Source organism: Schistocerca gregaria, chromosome X (genome assembly GCF_023897955.1).
Source record: "Schistocerca gregaria isolate iqSchGreg1 chromosome X, iqSchGreg1.2, whole genome shotgun sequence".
In the NCBI taxonomy this organism is placed as follows: domain Eukaryota; kingdom Metazoa; phylum Arthropoda; class Insecta; order Orthoptera; family Acrididae; genus Schistocerca; species Schistocerca gregaria.
The window spans coordinates 609430845-609451101 of record NC_064931.1 but is presented as its reverse complement, the minus strand read 5'-3'; the positions used below and the strand labels follow the sequence as shown (position 1 = coordinate 609451101).

At 42.9% G+C, this 20257-nt stretch overlaps 1 protein-coding gene across 1 annotated transcript in view; it reads left to right on the top strand.

The window, feature by feature from the left end:
* Positions 1-20257, top strand: part of LOC126298239 (glutamate receptor ionotropic, NMDA 3A-like) — an 821644-nt gene that overhangs the window by 705436 nt on the left and 95951 nt on the right. Inside the window, exons 11-13 of the mRNA XM_049989544.1 lie at positions 13228-13297; positions 13378-13394; positions 13438-13580. Coding sequence (XP_049845501.1) covers positions 13228-13297; positions 13378-13394; positions 13438-13580 — 230 coding nt within the window. The remainder of the gene's footprint in view (positions 1-13227; positions 13298-13377; positions 13395-13437; positions 13581-20257) is intronic.

Below are 20257 nucleotides of genomic sequence, written 5' to 3'. Positions count from 1 at the left end.
GTCAAGAGCGCTAAGGCACCTGAGAGTTTGCGGAACCAGGAAAGTATGGGTGCAGCAATATGAAAACAGGTGCTATCATCTTCGAAGATGGAAATGTCTTCAGCACATTCATCATGAAGAAGCAGAAGAAGGCGCAACACTCCGGCATCGAGGAAGTTGGAGCTAGCATCCTCCTTCAAACTCACAATAACCTAATTGGGTAATATCAAGGCAAGGTACGAAAAACACTGCCAAAACGTCACAGAACCCCCTCCAGCCACAACTCCACATTGCACACAATGCAGCTTAATTGACTCTTTGGCCTGTCAAGCGCGGGACGTCTTTTATCATGTAAAAAGTGGCTGTAACGATGTAGGCAGTGTTATGTAGTGTCGACCCCGTTGCAGGGTAGGGGAGCGGGTGCAGACTTGTCAGGATGGCGGTTATACCTTCATTAGTGTACAACAAGATAAAATAGCGGTGATCATTTATTCATCTTGTACAAGTTACCGACATGCTCCAGATCCACAACCAACGTGCGGGTTTGACATCTGCCCTACAGCCCTTAACAACGGAACACAGTCAGAATCACGGCCAGGGCCGCAAACAGCACAGCGTGGCCTTGAGTAGAGCATACTCTCTGGGAGACAGCTCGGAAGTCGACAATGAGTCAGTGCTGGTGATACAGCAGTGCTTCTCGCCCAAACGGCGAATGGGTGGTGCCGACATCCTGTCCGGCAGAGACTTTCAGCGAATGAGCAGACTCCGTCCCCGAAGTCTGGGTGACGGCGTCCAGCAGTAGGCAGTGGCAAGTGTGGTCCTAGTTCCACCCTCCAGCCAACCGGTGCTTGATGCAGGACCTTTTGGCAAGCATTACCGTCGAGCAATTGACTAACGATGTCTGCACCAATAGACAGAGCTCGAGTGAAGATGCTTCTTCACAAGGTACAGGGTTGTTGTTGTGGTCTTCAGTCCAGAGACTGGTTTGATGCAGCTCTTCATGCTACTCTATCCTGTGCAAGCTTCTTCATCTCCCAGTTCCTACTGCAACCTACATCCTTCTGAAATTGTTTAGTGTATTCATCTCTTGGTCTCCCTCTAAAACTTTTACCCTCCACGCTGCCCTCCAATACTAAATTGGTGATACCTTGATGCCTCAGAATATGTGCTACCAACCGATCTCTTCTTCTAGTCAAGTTGTGCCACAAATATCTCTTCCCTCCAAATCTGTTCAATACCTCCTCATTAGTTATGTGGTCTTCCCATTTAATCTTCAGCATTCTTCTGTAGCACCACATTTCGAAAGCTTCTATTCTCTTCTTGTCTAAACTCTTTATCGTCCATGTTTCACTTCCATACATGGCTACACTCCATACAAATACTTTCAGAAACGACTTCGTGACACTTAAATAGATACTCTATGTTAACAAATTTCTTTTCTTCACAAACGCTTTCCTTGCCACTGCCAGTCTACGTTTTATATCCTCTCTAGCTCGACCATCATCAGTGATTTTGCTCCCCAAATAGCAAAACTCATTTACTACTTTAAGAGTCTCATTTCCTAATCTTATTCCCGCAGCATCACCCGATCTAATTCGACTACATTCTATTATCCTCGTTTTGCTTTTGTTCATGTTCATTTTATGTCCTCCTTTCAAGACACTGTCCATTCCGTTCAGCTGCACTTCCAGGTCCTTTGCTGTCTCTGACAGAATTACAATGTCGTCGGCGAACCTCCAAGTTTTTATTTCTTCTCCATGGATTTTAATTCCTACTCCGAATATTTATTTTGTTTCCTTTTCTGCTTGCTCAATATACAGATTAAAAGCACAGGGGGTGGACAAATATCTGGAAACACCAAAAACACAACACATTTACTTGTCTAATATGGTGTAGGAAAACAGTTGACACGCAAAACAGCTTCCAGTCGTTTTGGAACAGATAAATACAGGTCCTGTATGGTTTTCAAAGGGATCCTGCAAAATAGCGGCAATTTCGGTAACGATGATGGAGGTGGATAGCGATCACGTAATCTTTTCTCCAAAGTAGACCACAAAGGCTCAATAATGTTGAGATCTGGCGACTGTGGTGGCCAGGGCATATGAAACTATTCATCCTCATGCTTACAAAACCAGCCCTGAATGATGCGAGCTATGTGAAAAGAGGCCTTGCCATCTCCCAACACAGTATCACCACTGGGGAGCCAACATGGAACAATGGGATGGACCTTATCAGCCAAAATGATCACATAATTCATGGCAGTAATGCGTCCTTTCATAGTAACCATGGTTCCTACTCAATACCTTGATATGGCTACCCAAGTCATCATCAAATCACAGTCATATTTCATTCTTGGGACGTAAACACGGCCAGAAGCTGTAAATAGCGTGCAACAAGACTTTTCCGTCCAAATAACTTTCTTCCATTTCTCCATATTGCATGTTTTATGGCTTCGGCACCACGTTTTCCTGTTCTGGGCATTTGCATCACTGATGAGTGGATTTTGCAATTCCAGCTAGCGCTGCAATTCTCTGCTTACGAAGTTCCTTTCGTATTTTTTTTTTTTTTTTTTTTTTTTTTTTCTGGTGCTGACAGGATTCGTGAGTGTGACATTAGCTTTTCCAGTGCCTTTTCCAGCTGGCGTCCTTCGATTATTCGCCACAATATTCTTCTATGAGCGTCTACCACGATCACTCAAGGCACACTTTCCTCCAAGTTGTGACTTAATGGATTATGTTTTTCCACTTTCCGTGTATGCCGAATAAATCTTCGATAGGATGCCTCATGAAACACCAAACAAAATGACTCTGAGCACTATGGGACTTAACAACTGAGGTCATCAGTCCCCTAGAACTTAGAACTACTTAAACCTAACTAACCTAAGGACATCACACACATCCATGCCCGAGGTAGGATTCGAACCTGCGACCGTAGCGATAGCACCCACCATAAGAGTGCCTACAATTTTCCCACGTTCCAACTCACTTCTCTCCGACATAATGCACTCACAACTACACAGAACAATTGTCTGGCCACTACTGACACTTGCAGCTTACTGAGCACACTGCTAAGGTGCCGTTAGTGGTCAAATACAGCAGCGCAACCTGCAGGTTTGGCTAGGATCCGTATTTATGTTCAAGCATTCATTGCTTGAGGTGTTTCCATATTTCTGCCCATCCCCTGTAGTGGCCCGCTCCACATCGTTCGCTCTCATGATGCCCGTTGCTGGCTTGGCGGGCGCTGTTTATGCGCGCTCTGACACAACCTGTTGTCATGTAAATGCCTCAGGTGTCACATTGTCACCCTTTCAAAACGATATAGTGGCGTCCTGGATTTCGGTAACACCGCTGGGTGTCGAAAGGTGGTTGCACCATCGTGCTGGGGCATGATGGAAGGCGTAATGCTGAAACAGCTCCTTATAGCATTCTGTGACAGCTACGGGATCATCAGGTGGTCTCATACAAGGTCCTTATATGAAAACTCTTAAAGCATTTTAGAAGAAATAAACGTTATTAACATTGTACATCTTTATTTTTCATGGATGCATATTTCTTTCTCAACATAGTCATCCTGGTGATGAACACATGTCCCCCATCGAGGGACTAGTTTGTTGATACCGTCACTGTAGAATGTTTTCTGACAGAGCCACAACCTCACCTCTGCTTGCACCGCCTCATCACTATCAAAGTGAACTCCTCGAAGGTGTTCTTTGAGCATTGGAAGCAGACGAAAATCGGATGGGGCCAAGTCGGGACTGTATGGAGAACGATCGACAACAGTGAACCCATGACGTCGGATTGTTAGAGACGTCACTGCGTCCCTGTATGGTCTGGCATTGTCTTACTGAAGGAGAGGGTGCGCCATGTCTGGATGAATTCTTCTAAAGCGAAACTCTACTAATGCACGCTGTTTCTGACGAACCAACGTTACTGCCGCCATGTTAGACGCTATAATGTGGAACCCTCTAGCGGCAGTGAGCTGCAAATACGTAAACATGAGAACGTTAATAGAGTTTGTTTTATTTAAAAATATTTAACACTTTCCACATAAAAAAGCGGAGACAATATTTTACAGCACGCCCTCGTACCAATTATTGTTACTGTGCTGCAGTAATTCCAGAAATTCGTATACTGAAATTAACACTGCACAACTTCGTATCTGTTTTTCTGTTCTGTTAAACTCGATTACAATAAATTCAAGACGGTAATTTGCAATCTCAATTTAACAATTAGTAATCTGAACATGAGAAATAACTATCTGTGAAACACATTGCTCACCGCTTTTCCTTCAATACTCAAGATTTCACATTGTTAACCACGTATGGCACAATTGTATGTAGTTACTGATGCTATGTTGAAAATTTTACTGGGCTAAATAACTGTTCTCTGTTCCCAAAAGCCGGCCGCGGTGGTCTCGCGGTTCTAGGCGCGCAGTCCGGAACCGTGCGACTGCTACGGTCGCAGGTTCGAATCCTGCCTCGGGCATGGATGTGAGTGATGTCCTTAGGTTAGTTTAGTTTAAGTAGTTCTAAGTTCTAGGGGACTAATGACCACTGCATTTGAGTCCCATAGTGCTCGGAGCCATTTGAACCATTTTTTTTTTTGTTCCCAAAACACACCAAACAACGTATTATCGTGGCGCTAACGGTGTAACGACCTGCGCTACGCTACGTCTGCTCTGCTGTGCAGTAGTACGTGAAATCAGTCACTTTGCTGAATGCTGACCCGAAGGAATTGACGTTGCTTCTTGCAGTGCGTTACTAAGCAAAGCCTATTAAATAAATCACGCCGAGTGTAATGTGTGTATTAAGATTTAAGATGCTAATCACAAGACTGTGCAACGTACGTCAGATAGGCTACGTGAAGTATGTTTTCAATAATTGAAAGAAGGTATGTAAGTTAGATATCAAGTAAATCTAAAACCTATTTCACTATAGTTCGCACATTTTAACGAAGATATCGTGGAGAGGTAAATGAATTAGCATTTGAATAAATGACGCTTCTCTGCTAAGCATTGTCATTAACAATAACTTCGTCATAAGTACGGAAGTAAAAATCTGTTTCTTGTATTTCTTGGAGTAAATTGAGAAGAAACAAATCTCTTGGTGCAAACCAGTTAACTTCTAATATAATGAATCTCTCAACATATCATACACGGTAACCGTGAGAAGGCTACCAAAAGAATGATTTCCTACTCATAAATGCAGTCTCCTCGTAACAAATAGCGAAATGAATTAACTGCCTTATGCATCTTGCGCAACTGTTAGTGCTCACAGAAAATGCAAAAATTTATGATTCTTAGTATCCCACTCCATGTGTATAGACAAAAAAAAGACGCCATCCCGAAAATAAGTCTCCACACTATAACCGCCAACACAATAGTGCCATATAATCAGCTTGGTGGGCAAGGAAAAAAAAGTCAGGTTGCCAAAGAGATTCGTTCCATCCATGTGTTCGGGTAGAGAACTCCATGTGTTACAAAAATCACTGCGACTTCTCGTCATACAGGCACCTCAAAAATTGGCATAGGTTTCTAAATTACATCCAGTAATATAACCTCATCAAATAATTTATGAAAAATCATAAATTAAAAATTTGTAAGACACTTAAAAAGCATAATTTAGAATTTTTAATAAATAATTTTATCTCTCAAGGCAAATGAAAACGAAATCCAGATTACTGCATTATAATTGAGCAGTACTGTACTATTACTTCGATTATCAAAAACGTCACTAATGAATTAATGAAAATGAGCAGACTCTAAAAACGTCAGTCTATCTATAATGGGCTTAAAGTTAAAGTACTTCACAAGAGTCTGAAAACTCAATAATAAACAAAACACATTCGTATTTCATCACAAAATCCTGATATACTGAGGATTCTAAACAGAAAAGCATAACTATAGGAAAATAAGCAAATTAGTGGGGGCATATAACATGAATTAAAGGTTTTTACAATTCGATTCAAGGCAAGGTTAAATAGACAACTATTCACTAGAACACAAGACTTTGAGTCCTTCTCTGTTATCAAATCAGAGAAATTCATATGAAATACCAAGCTTAACCCATACAGATCCAAAATAAAAGTGTACAGATTTGTCCAAAATATATGGTATCAATGTAAACACACACAAAAATACGTATTTCTGCTCGAAACAAGAAAATACTTCTGTTTTTAGTGATATCATTTAGTAAGCACACCATTAGCATAAACACTTAGGTTGCAGCACACCACAAAAGTCACGCACACAGTATTTCCGAATTGCACGTCATTTCACCAAGAGATATACTAATCACTGGCAGATTCAAAAAGTGGTTCAAATGGCTCTAAGCACTATGGGACTTAACATCTGAGGTCATCAGTCCCGTAGACTTAGAACTACTTAAACCTAACTAACCTAAGGACATCACACACATCCATGCCCGAGGCAGGATTCGAACTTGCGACAGTAGCAGCGGCGCGGTTCCGGACTGAAGCGCCTAGAACCGCTCTGCCACAGCGGCCGGCTCTGTCAAATTCGTAGCTCCCTTTAATGGCCCCGCTTCCCTATCACCACTGCGTATATTATAAATACGCTTTGGTTCATCAAACAAATCATATCCCTTTATGATTACTTACAAATTCTGGAAATATTTACTTACTTCTGCTCTCTCTAAGCCTTCAGCTCCGGTTCGTAAATGACCCCCGGGTTTTTGCAGGCTCAGCTTAGTGTATCCCTTAATAAATTCTCTAAACCAATAGATCCCATAACGTTGCTTTCTAAGATGCATGCATGTTTCAAATTATCTTTCTCAGACAACCGATATGCAGCTCTTCTTAACTATAAAGTGGTGTCAGGACAAATTTTCCCTATTCCAGAAGTAAAGCTCTCTGGACGAAACCACCTTCCACTTCAGTATTGGATGACCAGCTCTGTTTTATATAGCTGGAGCTAATCCAGCTTGCGTTTTCATTTTGATTTGTACTTTACCATGCAGAGTGCTGAAAGGAATATTCTATAATTCTTATGCAGCACAAAGGCTCAAACGTCCATCCATTACACTCTCTGTTGCCTCATGTAATGCAGTTGGACTCCATTTAATGCAGGTTTCCTTTTGTTGTCGATTTCCGGGCATCTCAGTGAAAAAATAAGAGTTTGCTTTAAAAATTGGCGAAGGAAAATATACTTAAATATACAAAACGTATTTGTAGTAATTGTAAATAATATGCCTACAGCAACCAGTCTTGGCGGAGTAAACTAAATAACTGCATTGATCGAAATTGTGCTAGGCTGTCGACATTGTACCTTTTTCCTGGTCGAAAATGTACTATTGGCGAGAGTGAAATCACGAATAAATAGTACTGAACTGTGCCAAAAGATGGCACCACATGCCACAGTCTTTTTCCATAGATGCCCCATAACACGTGGGGAAGGAAAACAAGTCTTTAGCCTCATTAACATCGAATCTACTAACTCATGAGAACTAATCAGTTTATAAGAGCGCATAATACTAAGTAACTTCACTTACCCCTCAACAAGAAAAGATTTAAATCTCTATAGATCCAATTGGTGTATTCAGAGAAAAAAAGGAGGAGCTGCAGAAACCGTCCACAGTGACGTCACACAAAACAAATGCTGGCAACATTACTAAACTGAAAAATTGCTAGAAACCTTACGTTAATTGGAGTTTTACCTATATCGAAATTGCACAACCTTCCCCTATACAGAATATAGATAGCCGTATATATCACAATGTACATAATTTCTAAAATAACAGTCCTAAAAATACCCGAACGCATTTTGCCGATGCATTCGCATTGTATAATCATTTTACGGAAGGCGTGTGCCGTGACCCGTGCCTATAAATTTTCATAAAAACTTTTCCCCTAGAATACGTTTTTGCTCAAGATGGGATTAGGACGTTTCTTTATACTTATTTTTGTAATTTTTTGCATTTTATATCATCTGAATATGCCTACCACAGGCTAAATGCATCATTGAAATTTGAAAATAAAAACCTCCGCAACCAAGACTATATTTTTATCTCATATCTTACAGTGGTTGCTGTATAAACCGCGAAGATGGAATGGAAGGAAGAAAATTCCCGAAAAAAATCGTGAGCCAGCCTCCTCCATTTCTTGCAACTTTTTTTCCTACTTGTCTTACGCGGTGGAACTTTCTCACAAACATTTCCCACGCTCGACAACTGACAGTTACCTTTTTCACAACATATCCCTGATTCACCCATAGATCACGGGTAATCTCTGACTTCTCCTGTTTTCGAACCTATAGACGTGAGAAACTAGAGTATTCCCAGTTCTTGCGTGGGTAACACTTTCTCTTTCCCCGCCTCAAACTAGCCTCCAATAATAAATGGTGATCCCTTGATGTCTCAGAACATGTCCTGTCAACCGATCCCTTCTGTTGGTCAAGTTGTGTCACAAATATCTTGTCTCCCCAACTCTGTTCAGTTCAGTACCTCCTCATTACTTATATGATCTACCCACCTTATCTTCAACAGTCTTCTGTAGCACCACATTTCAAAAGCTTCTATTCTCTTTTTGTCTAAGCTGTTTATCGTCCACGTTTCACTTCCATACATTGCTACGCTCCTGACAAATACTTCGAGAAAAGACTTCCTAACACTAAAATCTATATCCCATGTTAACAAATTTCTCTTGCCGTTGCCAGTCTACATTTTATATCCTCTCTACTTCCTCCATCATCAGTTACTTTGGTACTCAAACAGCAAAACTCATTTACTGCTTTAAGTGCCTCGTTTCCTAATCTAATTCTCTTAGCATCGCCTGAATTAAATCGAATGCATTCCATTATCCTTGTTTTGCTTTTGTTGATGTTCATCTGGCATCCTTTGCTGTCTCTGATTGAATTACAGCGTCATCGGCAAACCTCATTGTTTTTGTTTCTTCTCGCTGACCTTTAAATCCTATTAAAATTTTGTCTTTGGCTTCCTTTACTGCTTGTGCTTCTCTTTGATGCCCCTCGACTAATATAACTGCCGTCTGGTTTCTGTACAAGCTGTAAATATCCTTTCGCACCCTGTATTTTATCCCTCCTATTTTCAGAATTTCAAGGGGGAGTGTTCCAGTCAACTTTGTCAAAAGCTTTCTCTAAGTCTACAGATGCTATAAATACAGGTTTGCCTTACTTAACCTATCTTGTAAGATAATTCGTAGGGTCCTATTGCCTCCCGTGGTCCTACATTTCTGCGGGATCCAAACTGATCTTCTCTGAGGTCGTGTACTACCACTTTTTCGATTCTTCTGTAAAGAATTCTTGTTAGTGTTTTGCAACCATTACATACTAAACTGATAGTTAGGTAATTTTCACACCTGTCAGCAAACTGCTTTCTTTGGAATTATAATTATTACATTCTTCTTAAAGTCTGAGGGTATTTCGACTGTCTCATTCATCTTGCTCACCAGATGGAAGAGTTTTGTCATAGCTGGCTCTCCCAAGCCCGATAAAATATCGACTACTCGACTACTCCCGGTACCTTAGATCTTTCAGAACTCCGTCAAATTCCTCTCGCTCAGAAGTAATGCGTGAAATCTGGTTCCCTCTGTACACTCTTCAAATCAAATGGTTCAAATGGCTCTGAGCAGTATGGGACTTAACATCTGAGTTCATCAGTCCCCTAGAACATAGAACTACTTAATCCTAACTAACCTAAGCACATCACACACATCCATGCCCGAGGCAGGATTCGAACCTTCGACCGTAGCGCTCGCGCGGTCCCGGACTGAAGTGCCTAGAACCGTTCGGCCACACCGACCGGCGGTACACTCTCCACACTGTGGATCTCGGAATACTGAATTCCCTAACGATTTCCGAAATGGAATGTCTCATGCATCTGGCTCCCACTACCATTCCTGTTCAAAGTCTGTTAATTCCTGTCGTGCGACCATAATCACCTTTTCACAAGAATCACCTGAGCACAAATGACCGCTTCGCCAAATCACTGCCGTTTGATACCTTGTGTACACTATACTACTGCAATCTGTATATGCACATTCGCTGTCCCATGACTTTCGTCACCTCAGTGTAATGTGACGGATAGAAATAAGATTTTAATTATCACCTAGAGAAAGATACGGCCATGAAACTTGGTGACGGTGTTAGTCCTCCTCTACATATTCACCCCCCTCAATGTGACACATTTTTCCCAACGGTGGATAAACCAGCGGAGACATTTATTATAGAAGTCTGCATTTTCGATGTTCAGCAAACGTTCCTCTTCGAAAATCACCTCATCGTCATTCCTGAAATTCCTGCTATCCCAGGTGCCATGTCAAAAGACTACGAGGAAAGACAAATCCTGATACCCCAAAGAAGCACCATATGAGACTAAAAAGGGGACGGAGCCTACTCGTCATCACCGATTTCGTCCATATATGCAGGTCATGGCCAGAAATGAAAGTGATAGAATTGGGAGTTCCAGACGACAAAGCATCCCATTTTACATACGAAATTCTCTTGAATGTCTTACAATCCCTTCCTCTAAATTTATTTACAATCTCAAATTTTTCTTTGCCTTTCCTTTTCGTGTCATTTATGGAAATATTAATAAGTGCGGTATACCGAGCATTATCTCGGTTTATTTTCACTGTAAGTAACGTAAAACTTGAAAATGAAAAAAAGAGTTTCCGCGCAGGAACTCTGTCCCACACCTCTCGGATTGCTGCATTCCCTCCACTGAGCCAACTACTGACATGCCTCTCCCAACCCGTGTCAAAACCGTTACTTTTTCTAAACGCTTCACCATCTGGGACTCCCACTTTTGTCACTTTCATTTCTGGCCAAATCTTTGTTACACCAGAAATGAGGACAGAATAGATGACTTTGTAAGTCCTGTGTAGGATGACCTGGAGCGCTGTCCTGAGAGCGAAGACACCCCATTGGACAATTTCCCGTGACTCTTCGTCCTGACAGACTTCTGCAGTATCGCCAGCAGATGTCGGTAGTGCATTCCTGTGTCGGTTACCTCTTACGAGCATAATATCTTAACACCATAACGATCCCAGGAACACTTAGCATCACTTGCCCAAAGATGATAATTGGCTCGTCGCCTTTTGCGGCTGCGGCACATTTACTTGGTTGTTTCGATCCTGTGTGTCAGTATCAGCCGGCCGCGGTGGTCTCGCGGTTCTAGGCGCGCAGTCCGGAACCGTGTGACTGCTACGGTTGCAGGTTCGAATCCTGCCTCGGGCATGGATGTGTGTGATGTCCTTAGGTTAGTTAGGTTTAAGTAGTTCTAAGTTCTAGGGGACTGATGACCACAGCAGTTGAGTCCCATAGTGCTCAGAGCCATTTTTTTTGTTTTTTTGTCAGTATCATAATAATATACTCAGCAGTTTTACATCATGATTAGGCGGCGAAGAAGTCGTGTAGATTGACCTGACACGGCAGAAAAAGCTTCCTCTAGTGCCTCGATTTGATAGGCTTTTGAATGCAGCCGCGGAACCCACGAACTTTGTCATATCCAAAATGCCGCGTAATTTGTTGAAAACTGATCGGTGATTGCTTTTCACTTTTTGGACTATCGATTCGATTGTGATACACCAGTTTTAGAGCACCAGGTCTGCTATTCCTCGTGCTATTCTCGGTTCTTGACAAAGAAATTGTCTGCGATTCACTCTTGTGTGATCACACTAAAAGCGTCAGCGCCACCTATCCACTGTGGCATATCATGGCTCATGACTGCCGTACATTTCCACCAACTCAGCATGGATTCTTGCGGCACTGTTCCCTTTCGAATGTAGGAAAAGAATTACTGCGCGACAAATTTTACTCTTTTATTCACAAATATCATCAGAACTGGGAAACCTGTATCTCAATATGAAAATAACAAGTCAAATCATAATGAAACACCTATAGTGGCCACTCGAGTTACTTTCAAGTCATCTCAATGAATAACTAAATGGAAACTGGTATGATTTAGGTGCTTAGGGCTTTGAAAGAATTGAACAACTGAACTTAAAAATTTGGGACCGGGCTAGGACTCGCACCCGGATTCTGCGTTCCACACGATTGGTCGTTTACCGCCATCGAGGTCACGCTTCCCGTCCGACTCAGATTCCCAAGTGCTGCTGATCACTGACGCTCTGACCCGTTCACTATCGCCTTGCTAGCAGCCTCACGCAATTCCTGCAAGGGGGCGAATGATGGTATGCGCACGCATTAAAATAGTAGGATTGCCCGTCAGAGCGTATCTATACAATTACATGTGTGGTGTCTGTTATTTCTGACATGTGCGAAAGAACTGACATTACACGTGTAACTGTAACCTCAGTGCTTGGTCACGACTTGCAAGAAACACTATATCAGTCTCTACACATCTAGAGATGCGCGAATAAAAGCGTATCAGAGGAAAACTGCTACTATCGGGGCACAAACAATGCGAATACCTACCCGTTTATTTAACAGACTTTGACTGGAAAGTGGATTACCAGCTACCTCATTCAACCTTCCTCAGCATCTTTAAAATTTTTCCCAAAAGCTTTTGGCAGGCGAATATATTCGATCTTGTCATGCTGAGACAGTAGATTACAGAGCTGTGCATAACCGTCTTGGAATCCTCGGTTGGGTTTTGGTATGCTGGTGACGAAGAAAATATATGTTAAAAAAACTTTTTTTGTGGTTGTTGTGCCTCCATAAGTCTCATCAAGCCCATGGTAGACCAAATCAAATGCAAAAAGAGTTACCTAATTTGCTCTATTTCCCTAAGCAGGAAGAAGTATGTAATATTCATACTTTGACTTTGCACTGTAGGATAGTAACACTAAGACGATCCTCCTGCTGGTTATAAAAATGGTCCATAGCCCAAGGGTATTCAAAAACCCTTGACCCTACCATTTTGTCATCAACAGAATCCGTGGTATGAGCACTGGAAAGACTCGTTTCTTTGCGCGTCGTTTAGCAACTTATTAGGTACGCATGCTGTCGCTTACATATCGATAACGCAAATAGATCGCGTGCTGCGCCTGACAATGTCAGATTTCACTGACACTCAACTTTACCATTGGGCTACGACAATTTGATTTGGCACCTCTCGCGAAACGCTACGGTGCTGTGGCGCGGTAATTTCAATGTGTATCACGATGACGGAAACGCACCTGCTAGTAAACAAAACAAAATAATAACGTAAATTTATCTTTTTTAATTAAAACGCGATTACTAACTTTTGTACAAGCATAAAATTACTGCCCCACTCGTGGCAGAGCATTAATGCCGGTGGTGTGTGTCCAGAGTGCAGCAGGAGAAACGCGACGACAACGGCGAGGCGGCGGCGGCGGCGGCGTCTGGGGCGGCAGGGACGGCCGGGGGCGGCGGCGCGGGGCCCACGCCGGGGGCTTCGCCCAGGGGGGGCGGCGGGGGCGGCGCCACGCTGCGGCCCAGTCCGCGCCCCAAAACCCGCCGCGCGCTGCTGAGCCCGGCGGCGCTGCTGCGCCCGCGCAGCCCGGCGGCGCGCCGCTACAGCACCGACATGGTGCTCGCCTCCGCCGCCGTCGGCCGCCGCCTCAGCAAAGACTGGGAACACAGCCCCCCGGACATCAACTCCCGTCGCGCCAGCAATCTCGACGTGCGCCCCACCAGGCCAGGTGCGTTCTCTCGTTTTCTTATACCTTCCCTCCTACCACTGATTTCTGCAGAGTGATTAAAAACGAAAGTTTACAAACTGACATGGCACATCGGGTATACTACAAAGGTCAGTAATCACATAGAAACCGGAAGTCACAAACGATTCGACAGGACGCTGCAGACACGAGAGGGCGTTTGTATACAAACACGGGAGGAGCGCAAGGAGACCGTCGCCAGTCATGCTGTGGGAAGCGTTGGGTGTAACACGGCTAGCTATACGCCCCGCGAAATGGCTACAAAAATGGTCAAATGTTTGTGAGTTTCTAAGGGACCAAACTGCTGAGGACATCGGTCCCTACACTTACACACTACTTAAACGAACTTATGCTAAGAACAACACACACACCCACGCCAGAGCGCGGGATTAGCCGAGCGGTCTAGGGCGCTGCAGTCAATGACTGAGCGGCTGGTCCCGGCGGAGGTTCGAGTCCTCCCTCGGGCACGGGTGACTGTGTTTGTCCTCACGGTAATTTAGGTTAAGTAGTGTGTAAGCTTAGGGACTGATGACCTTAGCAGTTAAGTCCCATAAGATTTCACACACACATGCCCGAGGGAGAACTCGAAACTCCGACGGGAGTGGCCGCGCAGTTAGTGACATGACGCCTCTAACCGCACGGCCACTCCGCGCGACGAAATGTCTACAATCCATTTGATTATAGCGTGGCCATCTGCAATAGATGAGAAGCCATGCAATTGTATCGTGCGGAATCTCCCGATAGAAAGGTGCCGTGCCTCACATTATTGGGCTCGCCGCATCCCCGACTGAGCAAAACCGGCTCGTCCCATGTGTACAACCCGGATGCTAGTCGCCTACCGACAACACCGACAGTTTCGGTAGAAGAAAGCATTTTCGAAAGGATTCAGCGTACACCACCAACAAGTGCACGAGGTGTGTCCCGCGCCACTGATAACCCGCAATTCTTAAATGATTAAAGTTTCATTCCGTTTGGAACTTGCGTCCACCATTAAGGTCAGTATGAAGTATGACGCTTAACAAGAACAAGTACACTCTTATATTCGCTGCGGCATGGAAGCAAACAGCTTCTGAATGGCATCTGGAGGAATTTCTTGCCATGCCTGAAACACTTGCTGTGTCAGTTTAGGAAATGTTGGTAGATGGAGGACAGTGTAGATGTATACTTCTTCTCAACGGATCCTATGTGTGGTCTGTGGATGGCAAACAGAGGGAATAGTCGTGACAGTCAAGGATCTGTGCAATTCCTCAATGCGTTAATGGGAGGAACTGCAGTGTGAGGCCTTGCATTATCCTGCTAGAATATACTATTTTGCACACTGGACATAAAGGACACGAAAGAAGAGTTTACCATTCTTCCTACACACTGAAGAGTAATGGAACAAAGCCAGTCCAATCCCAGGTTGCGTTGTTGCCAATCTCCCACAAGGTCAATATCACTCCGCCCCCTTACTCTTCCCCTGTCCAACTCCCCTCCCTTTTAAGCAAATTGGGTAAGGTATAAATGGCATGAAATTAAAAAATTGTGGATGGAGAATTATACTTTTGGCTGGGGGTACAGATCCAGCCTGCAAGGTCGCCAGGTTTTTCCACGATCACAGATCAAATATGGCTAACATTATACAGGGTGCTACAAAAAGGTACGGCCAAACTTTCATGAAACATTCCTCACACACAAATAAAGAAAAGATGTTATGTGGACATGTGTCTGGAAACGCTTAATTTCCATGTTAGAGTTCATTTTAGTTTCGTCAGCATGTACTGTACTTCGTCGATTAACCGCCAGTTGGCCCAATTGAAGGAAGGTAATGTTGACTTCGGTGCTTGTGTCGACACGCGACTCATTGCTCTACAGTACTAGCATCAAGAACATCAGTACGTAGCATCAACAAGTTAGTTTTCATCACGAACGTGGTTTTGCAGTCAGTGCAATGTTTACAAATGCGGAGTTGGCATATGCCCATTTGATTTATGGACTAGCACGGGGCAATAGCCGTGGCGCGGTACGTTTGTATCGAGACAGATTTCCACAACGAAGGTGTCCCGACAGAAAGACGTTCGAAGCAGTTGATCGGCGTCATAGGGAGCACGGAAAATTCCAGCCTATGACTCGCGACTGGGGGAAGACCTAGAACGACGAGGACACCTGCATTGGACGAGGCAACTCTTCGTGCAGTTGACGATAACCCTAATGTCAGCGTCAGAGAAGCTGCTGCTGTACAAGGCAACGTTGACCACGTCACTGTATGGAGAGTGCTGCGGGAGAACCAGTTGTTTCCTTACCATCTAGAGCGTGTGCAGGGACTATCAGCAGCTGATTGGCCTCCACGGGTACACTTCTGCGAATGGTGTCAATCCTCATTCCAGTGCAAATTTTCTCTTTGCGGATGAGGCTTCATTTCAATGTAATCAAATTGTAAATTTTCACAATTAGCATGTGTGGGCTGACGAGAATCCGCACGCAATTGTGCAATCACGTCATCAACACAGATTTTCTGTGAACGTTTGGGCAGGCATTGTTGGTGATGTCTTGATTGGGCCCCATGTTCTTCCACCTACGCTCAATGGAGCACGTTATCATGATTTCATGAACATGTGCCTTTACAAGTACGACAAAACATGTGGTTCATGCACGATGGAGCTCCTGCACATTTCAGTCGAAGTGTTCGTACGCTTCTCAACAACAGATTCGGTGACCGATGGATTGGTAGAGGCGGACCAATTCCATGGCCTCCACGCTCTCCTGACCTCAACCCTCTTGACTTTCATTTATGTGGACGTTTGAAAGCTCTTGTCTACGCAACCCCGGTACCAAATGTAGAGACTCTTCGTGCTCGTATTGTGGACGGCTGTGATACAATACGCCGTTCTCCAGGGCTGAATCGCCGCATCAGGGATTCCATGCGACGGAGGGTGGATGCATGTATCCTCGCTAACGGAGGACATTTTGAACATTTCCTGTAACAAAGTGTTTGAAGTCATCCTGGTACGTTCTGTTGCTGTGTGTTTCCATTCTATGATTAATGTGATTTGAAGAGAAGTAATAAAATGAGCTCTAACATGGAAAGTAAGCGTTACCGGACACATATCCACATAACATATTTTCTTTCTTTGTGTGTGAGGAATGTTTCCTGAAAGTTTGGCCCTACCTTTTTGTAGCACCCTGTATATACTAAAACATGGCAGATCTAATTTGCTTCAAGGTCACCAAGATGTAAAATGTTGCATGAGTCCAGACAAGGTTATCCCTATGATTTTAAAGTGGTTGTTACAATGAACAACCTCTGTTAGGACAAGCGGTTAGCTACTTCCCTTCATGCACTTCTTCCAGCTGAGAGCATTTAGTAATTTTAATTTTGCCTTCGCTTCCTGCATCACACTGTTGTTAAGACATTCCACATCTTCTCGGTTGAACGCCACAAACTCTTCTCCTCCACATTCTTGCGAAATTTCTGTGTAAAACTTTAAGTTTACTAATTCTACGAACGAATTTAAATTAAATGTTGTTTTTCTGTCAGTTTTAAACTCCACAAATGGCTGTTCTATTGCTAGGGACACAATGTCCAGTCCACCTCATTTAGATACAATGTACTCATACTTTACAAGCGAATCCAAATGTGAATGGATGTTTATAAAAGAAGTTTCGTGTATCGTTTGATATAGTAAGTATGCATGGATCCATTGATTTCTGCAAGTATGGCCCCTCTCCATTGGTATTTACAGCAAATCCTGGTTTTCTGTATTTCCCAGTCGTAACCAAATTTTTCCATGCGCTGTGATTAAACTAATATGTAAACCTTGCTTGCATATCTACAATGGCTTCTTCTTTTTCCAATAATTGTTTATATTCGTCATTATAGCACCTGTTTTAACCATGCTTCCAGTTTTCCTGTGTGTATGCACAACGTGTTAAGAGCACTTGTAGCAGTAATTTTTTATAGGGTTCATAGGGTTGAAGTCTGTATAACACATTTACTCTTTTTCTCAAGACCTGCTGAATAAAACTGTTTGTAGGTACCAGTACTATTTTGGCAACATCTATACTTGGTAGTAGCGTGGAGAACGGTGTTTTGGATTTCGAAAAATATGTTTCTCCTGCACTAAAATGACACCTCTGTATAATACTTTTGTCGTCTTTGTTGGAGTTTGTGTTAACAATCTCCAGACAGTTTACAGGCAAATAATTAAAACTATAGGAAGACAGAACATAGTTTATAATCTGTACTCGGTCTTGACTGTCTGTAAGGCTTACTTGCACACCAGTCAACTTTCCTGTATTCTTATTACCCCAGCAGAGAAACTGCAAACACTGTTTAACACCACACAACAACTGTTCTACCGGTTTGCCACCACATAAAACCAAGTGGCACAGAGTACATACCTTTGTTCACTCCAGGGTTTGTAATTTGACATATCAATTTTAGACACATATCTTTACATATCTTTACAATTGGAGCTTGTCCACATTAAACAGTCTATTCTGATTATCTTATAGTTGTTTAAGATATCATTGCCTTTTCCTTCTGCCTCCTCCTTGCACACAGTAGTTCAATATTGCGTGCAGGTTGTTCATTAGATTATCTATTTTAATCTCTCCCAGTTCCACTTTATATGGTACCGTCAGAGGATATTAATGTATTCTCTAAATGGTTTCCATTGATTCCTTGCCAATTTTTTCCAGTATTCTTCTCGCAGCCAGTATCGCCATTGCCAAGTAGGACAAATGGTTGCTTTGCCTTGACGCCATGTCTTGCACAGATGCTCCTAGAGGATTTACCACGTAGACAATTCTTAAATGCCCCTCAACTTCCTTCTTTAACATTAAGGACTCTCCGTTATCCAATTGTTCTTGACAGCTCACTTTACCATAAATTTTTACGAACAGAATTTTGAAACAAAATGGTTCTATAATAGATGTAAGGACATTTAAATTCTTCTTGCTAAGGAGTATGCTATTTTCGGTGTACCATTGTCAGTAATAAGATTGCCCACATTCTCCAATAATAACCATACATCAGAGTCTTAATCGACTGGTCTCATCTTCGTCCCTAATAACTGATGGATGTTTAGTACTTTGGAACGAGACATGTTAGCACTTTTGGAAGGGGAGGCCGTCGGTATTTTCCCCCTTTTGGCACGTCGGCGATAACAGAATCCAGTCGCTCGGCCTGCAACCTTTGTCGAACAGAAACTATTAGGTGAAAAAATTCTTTTTTGCGTTGCTTATAGCTTTATATATGAGCTTTTGCGTTCCTTATACCTTTATATATGAGCTTCATGATGATGTGCTCATCATTTCGTATTGGTCATAGTTATTATGATATTTGCACGTAAGACACTGTGCGAAATTCGGAAAAGTTTGCAATAAGGAATAGGGGTCGCTATGATTTTGTGTTTGATGCATATTACATAATATGTTGCTGCATATTAAATTTAGTTAACATACTGGATTTTTATTTAGACTTGTGAGGAGAACTCTGGTTGTCACGAAGCTGAACAAAATTTATCTGATGTAGCACACTTATTAGCGATCGTGCGTGGCAGCGGTACAGCCTGAGTAGAATATCCACAACGTTCTTCATATTTCATGAACGATTTGAGATATTAAAATGAGATTTTGGCAAATGATAGCCCACAAAGAGAAGAGTATTTTGCCATATGGTTATTATTCCAGACTTCATTATCTACCTTGTTATTCAACTAACTACAGACTTTTTCGATGAAAGAATGTAGTTTTTAAGGTCCATCGACAGCTGGTGTAATGACAAATGCTGTGTGTTTTGGAACAACATAAGTGAAGACATTACACCTTTATTTTGTACCGAGGATGTTCTTTTTCATAAGCTACTCACCTAACTTTTCCTCAGTTCCTCACTTAATAAACTTAACAAGATACTGGTTAAGAATTCTCTGAAAGTAGCATCTGCAAAACATATTAGTGAGGTGACACTGGATAAACTGTGCTGTGTTTTGGCGGAAGAAGCAAATTTTAACATGGCAGCAAGACAGATGTGTAGGTTTTACTCAAAATACGCCATTCACGACGCTTACCTGAAAGTTACACATGGTTAGCAAGCCAGTCGAAAATAAATTGCGGCTTTTGTTGAATTTTGAGTGGAAATCTTTTTAGATGACAGTAGCTCTTTTTGAATTCTCGCAGTGGAAGTGTGGTTGTGGATGCATTCCACTTTATACTGACAAAAAACGAGACCACAGGGTATCGTTTAGAGCGGCACTTCTCCTCCAGCCCCAGGCATTTCCCGGCAGAGCCTGCCTGTAACTCCCACCACTAGTGCTCTTCCCATGCGTACCCTGCCGATTGTGCTTCTAGCGGCCGTGTTATTCTGCGCGCACTCTAAAAGGCGGCTGGGGCAAGGGAATCGCCACCCTCCCACCCCAATACCGTTACAGTGAACGAGAGGCTGCAGTCAGGCCAGAAGCCCGTTCTCTGGTTGAGCGCCACAGACTTCAACAAGGAGACCGCACGGCAATCGTTCTTCGATTTTTAAGTAGACTTATGGTGCGTGAAGATCAGAACTCAAATATAAACATCCCAAAGCAGTTCGTTGCAGGTCTTACAAATTCTCGAGAAAATCGACTTTGAAGTTTTCCAAGTGTATTTAATTACCCTAAAACACGGTTGCTACTTCGACAGGCAGCATA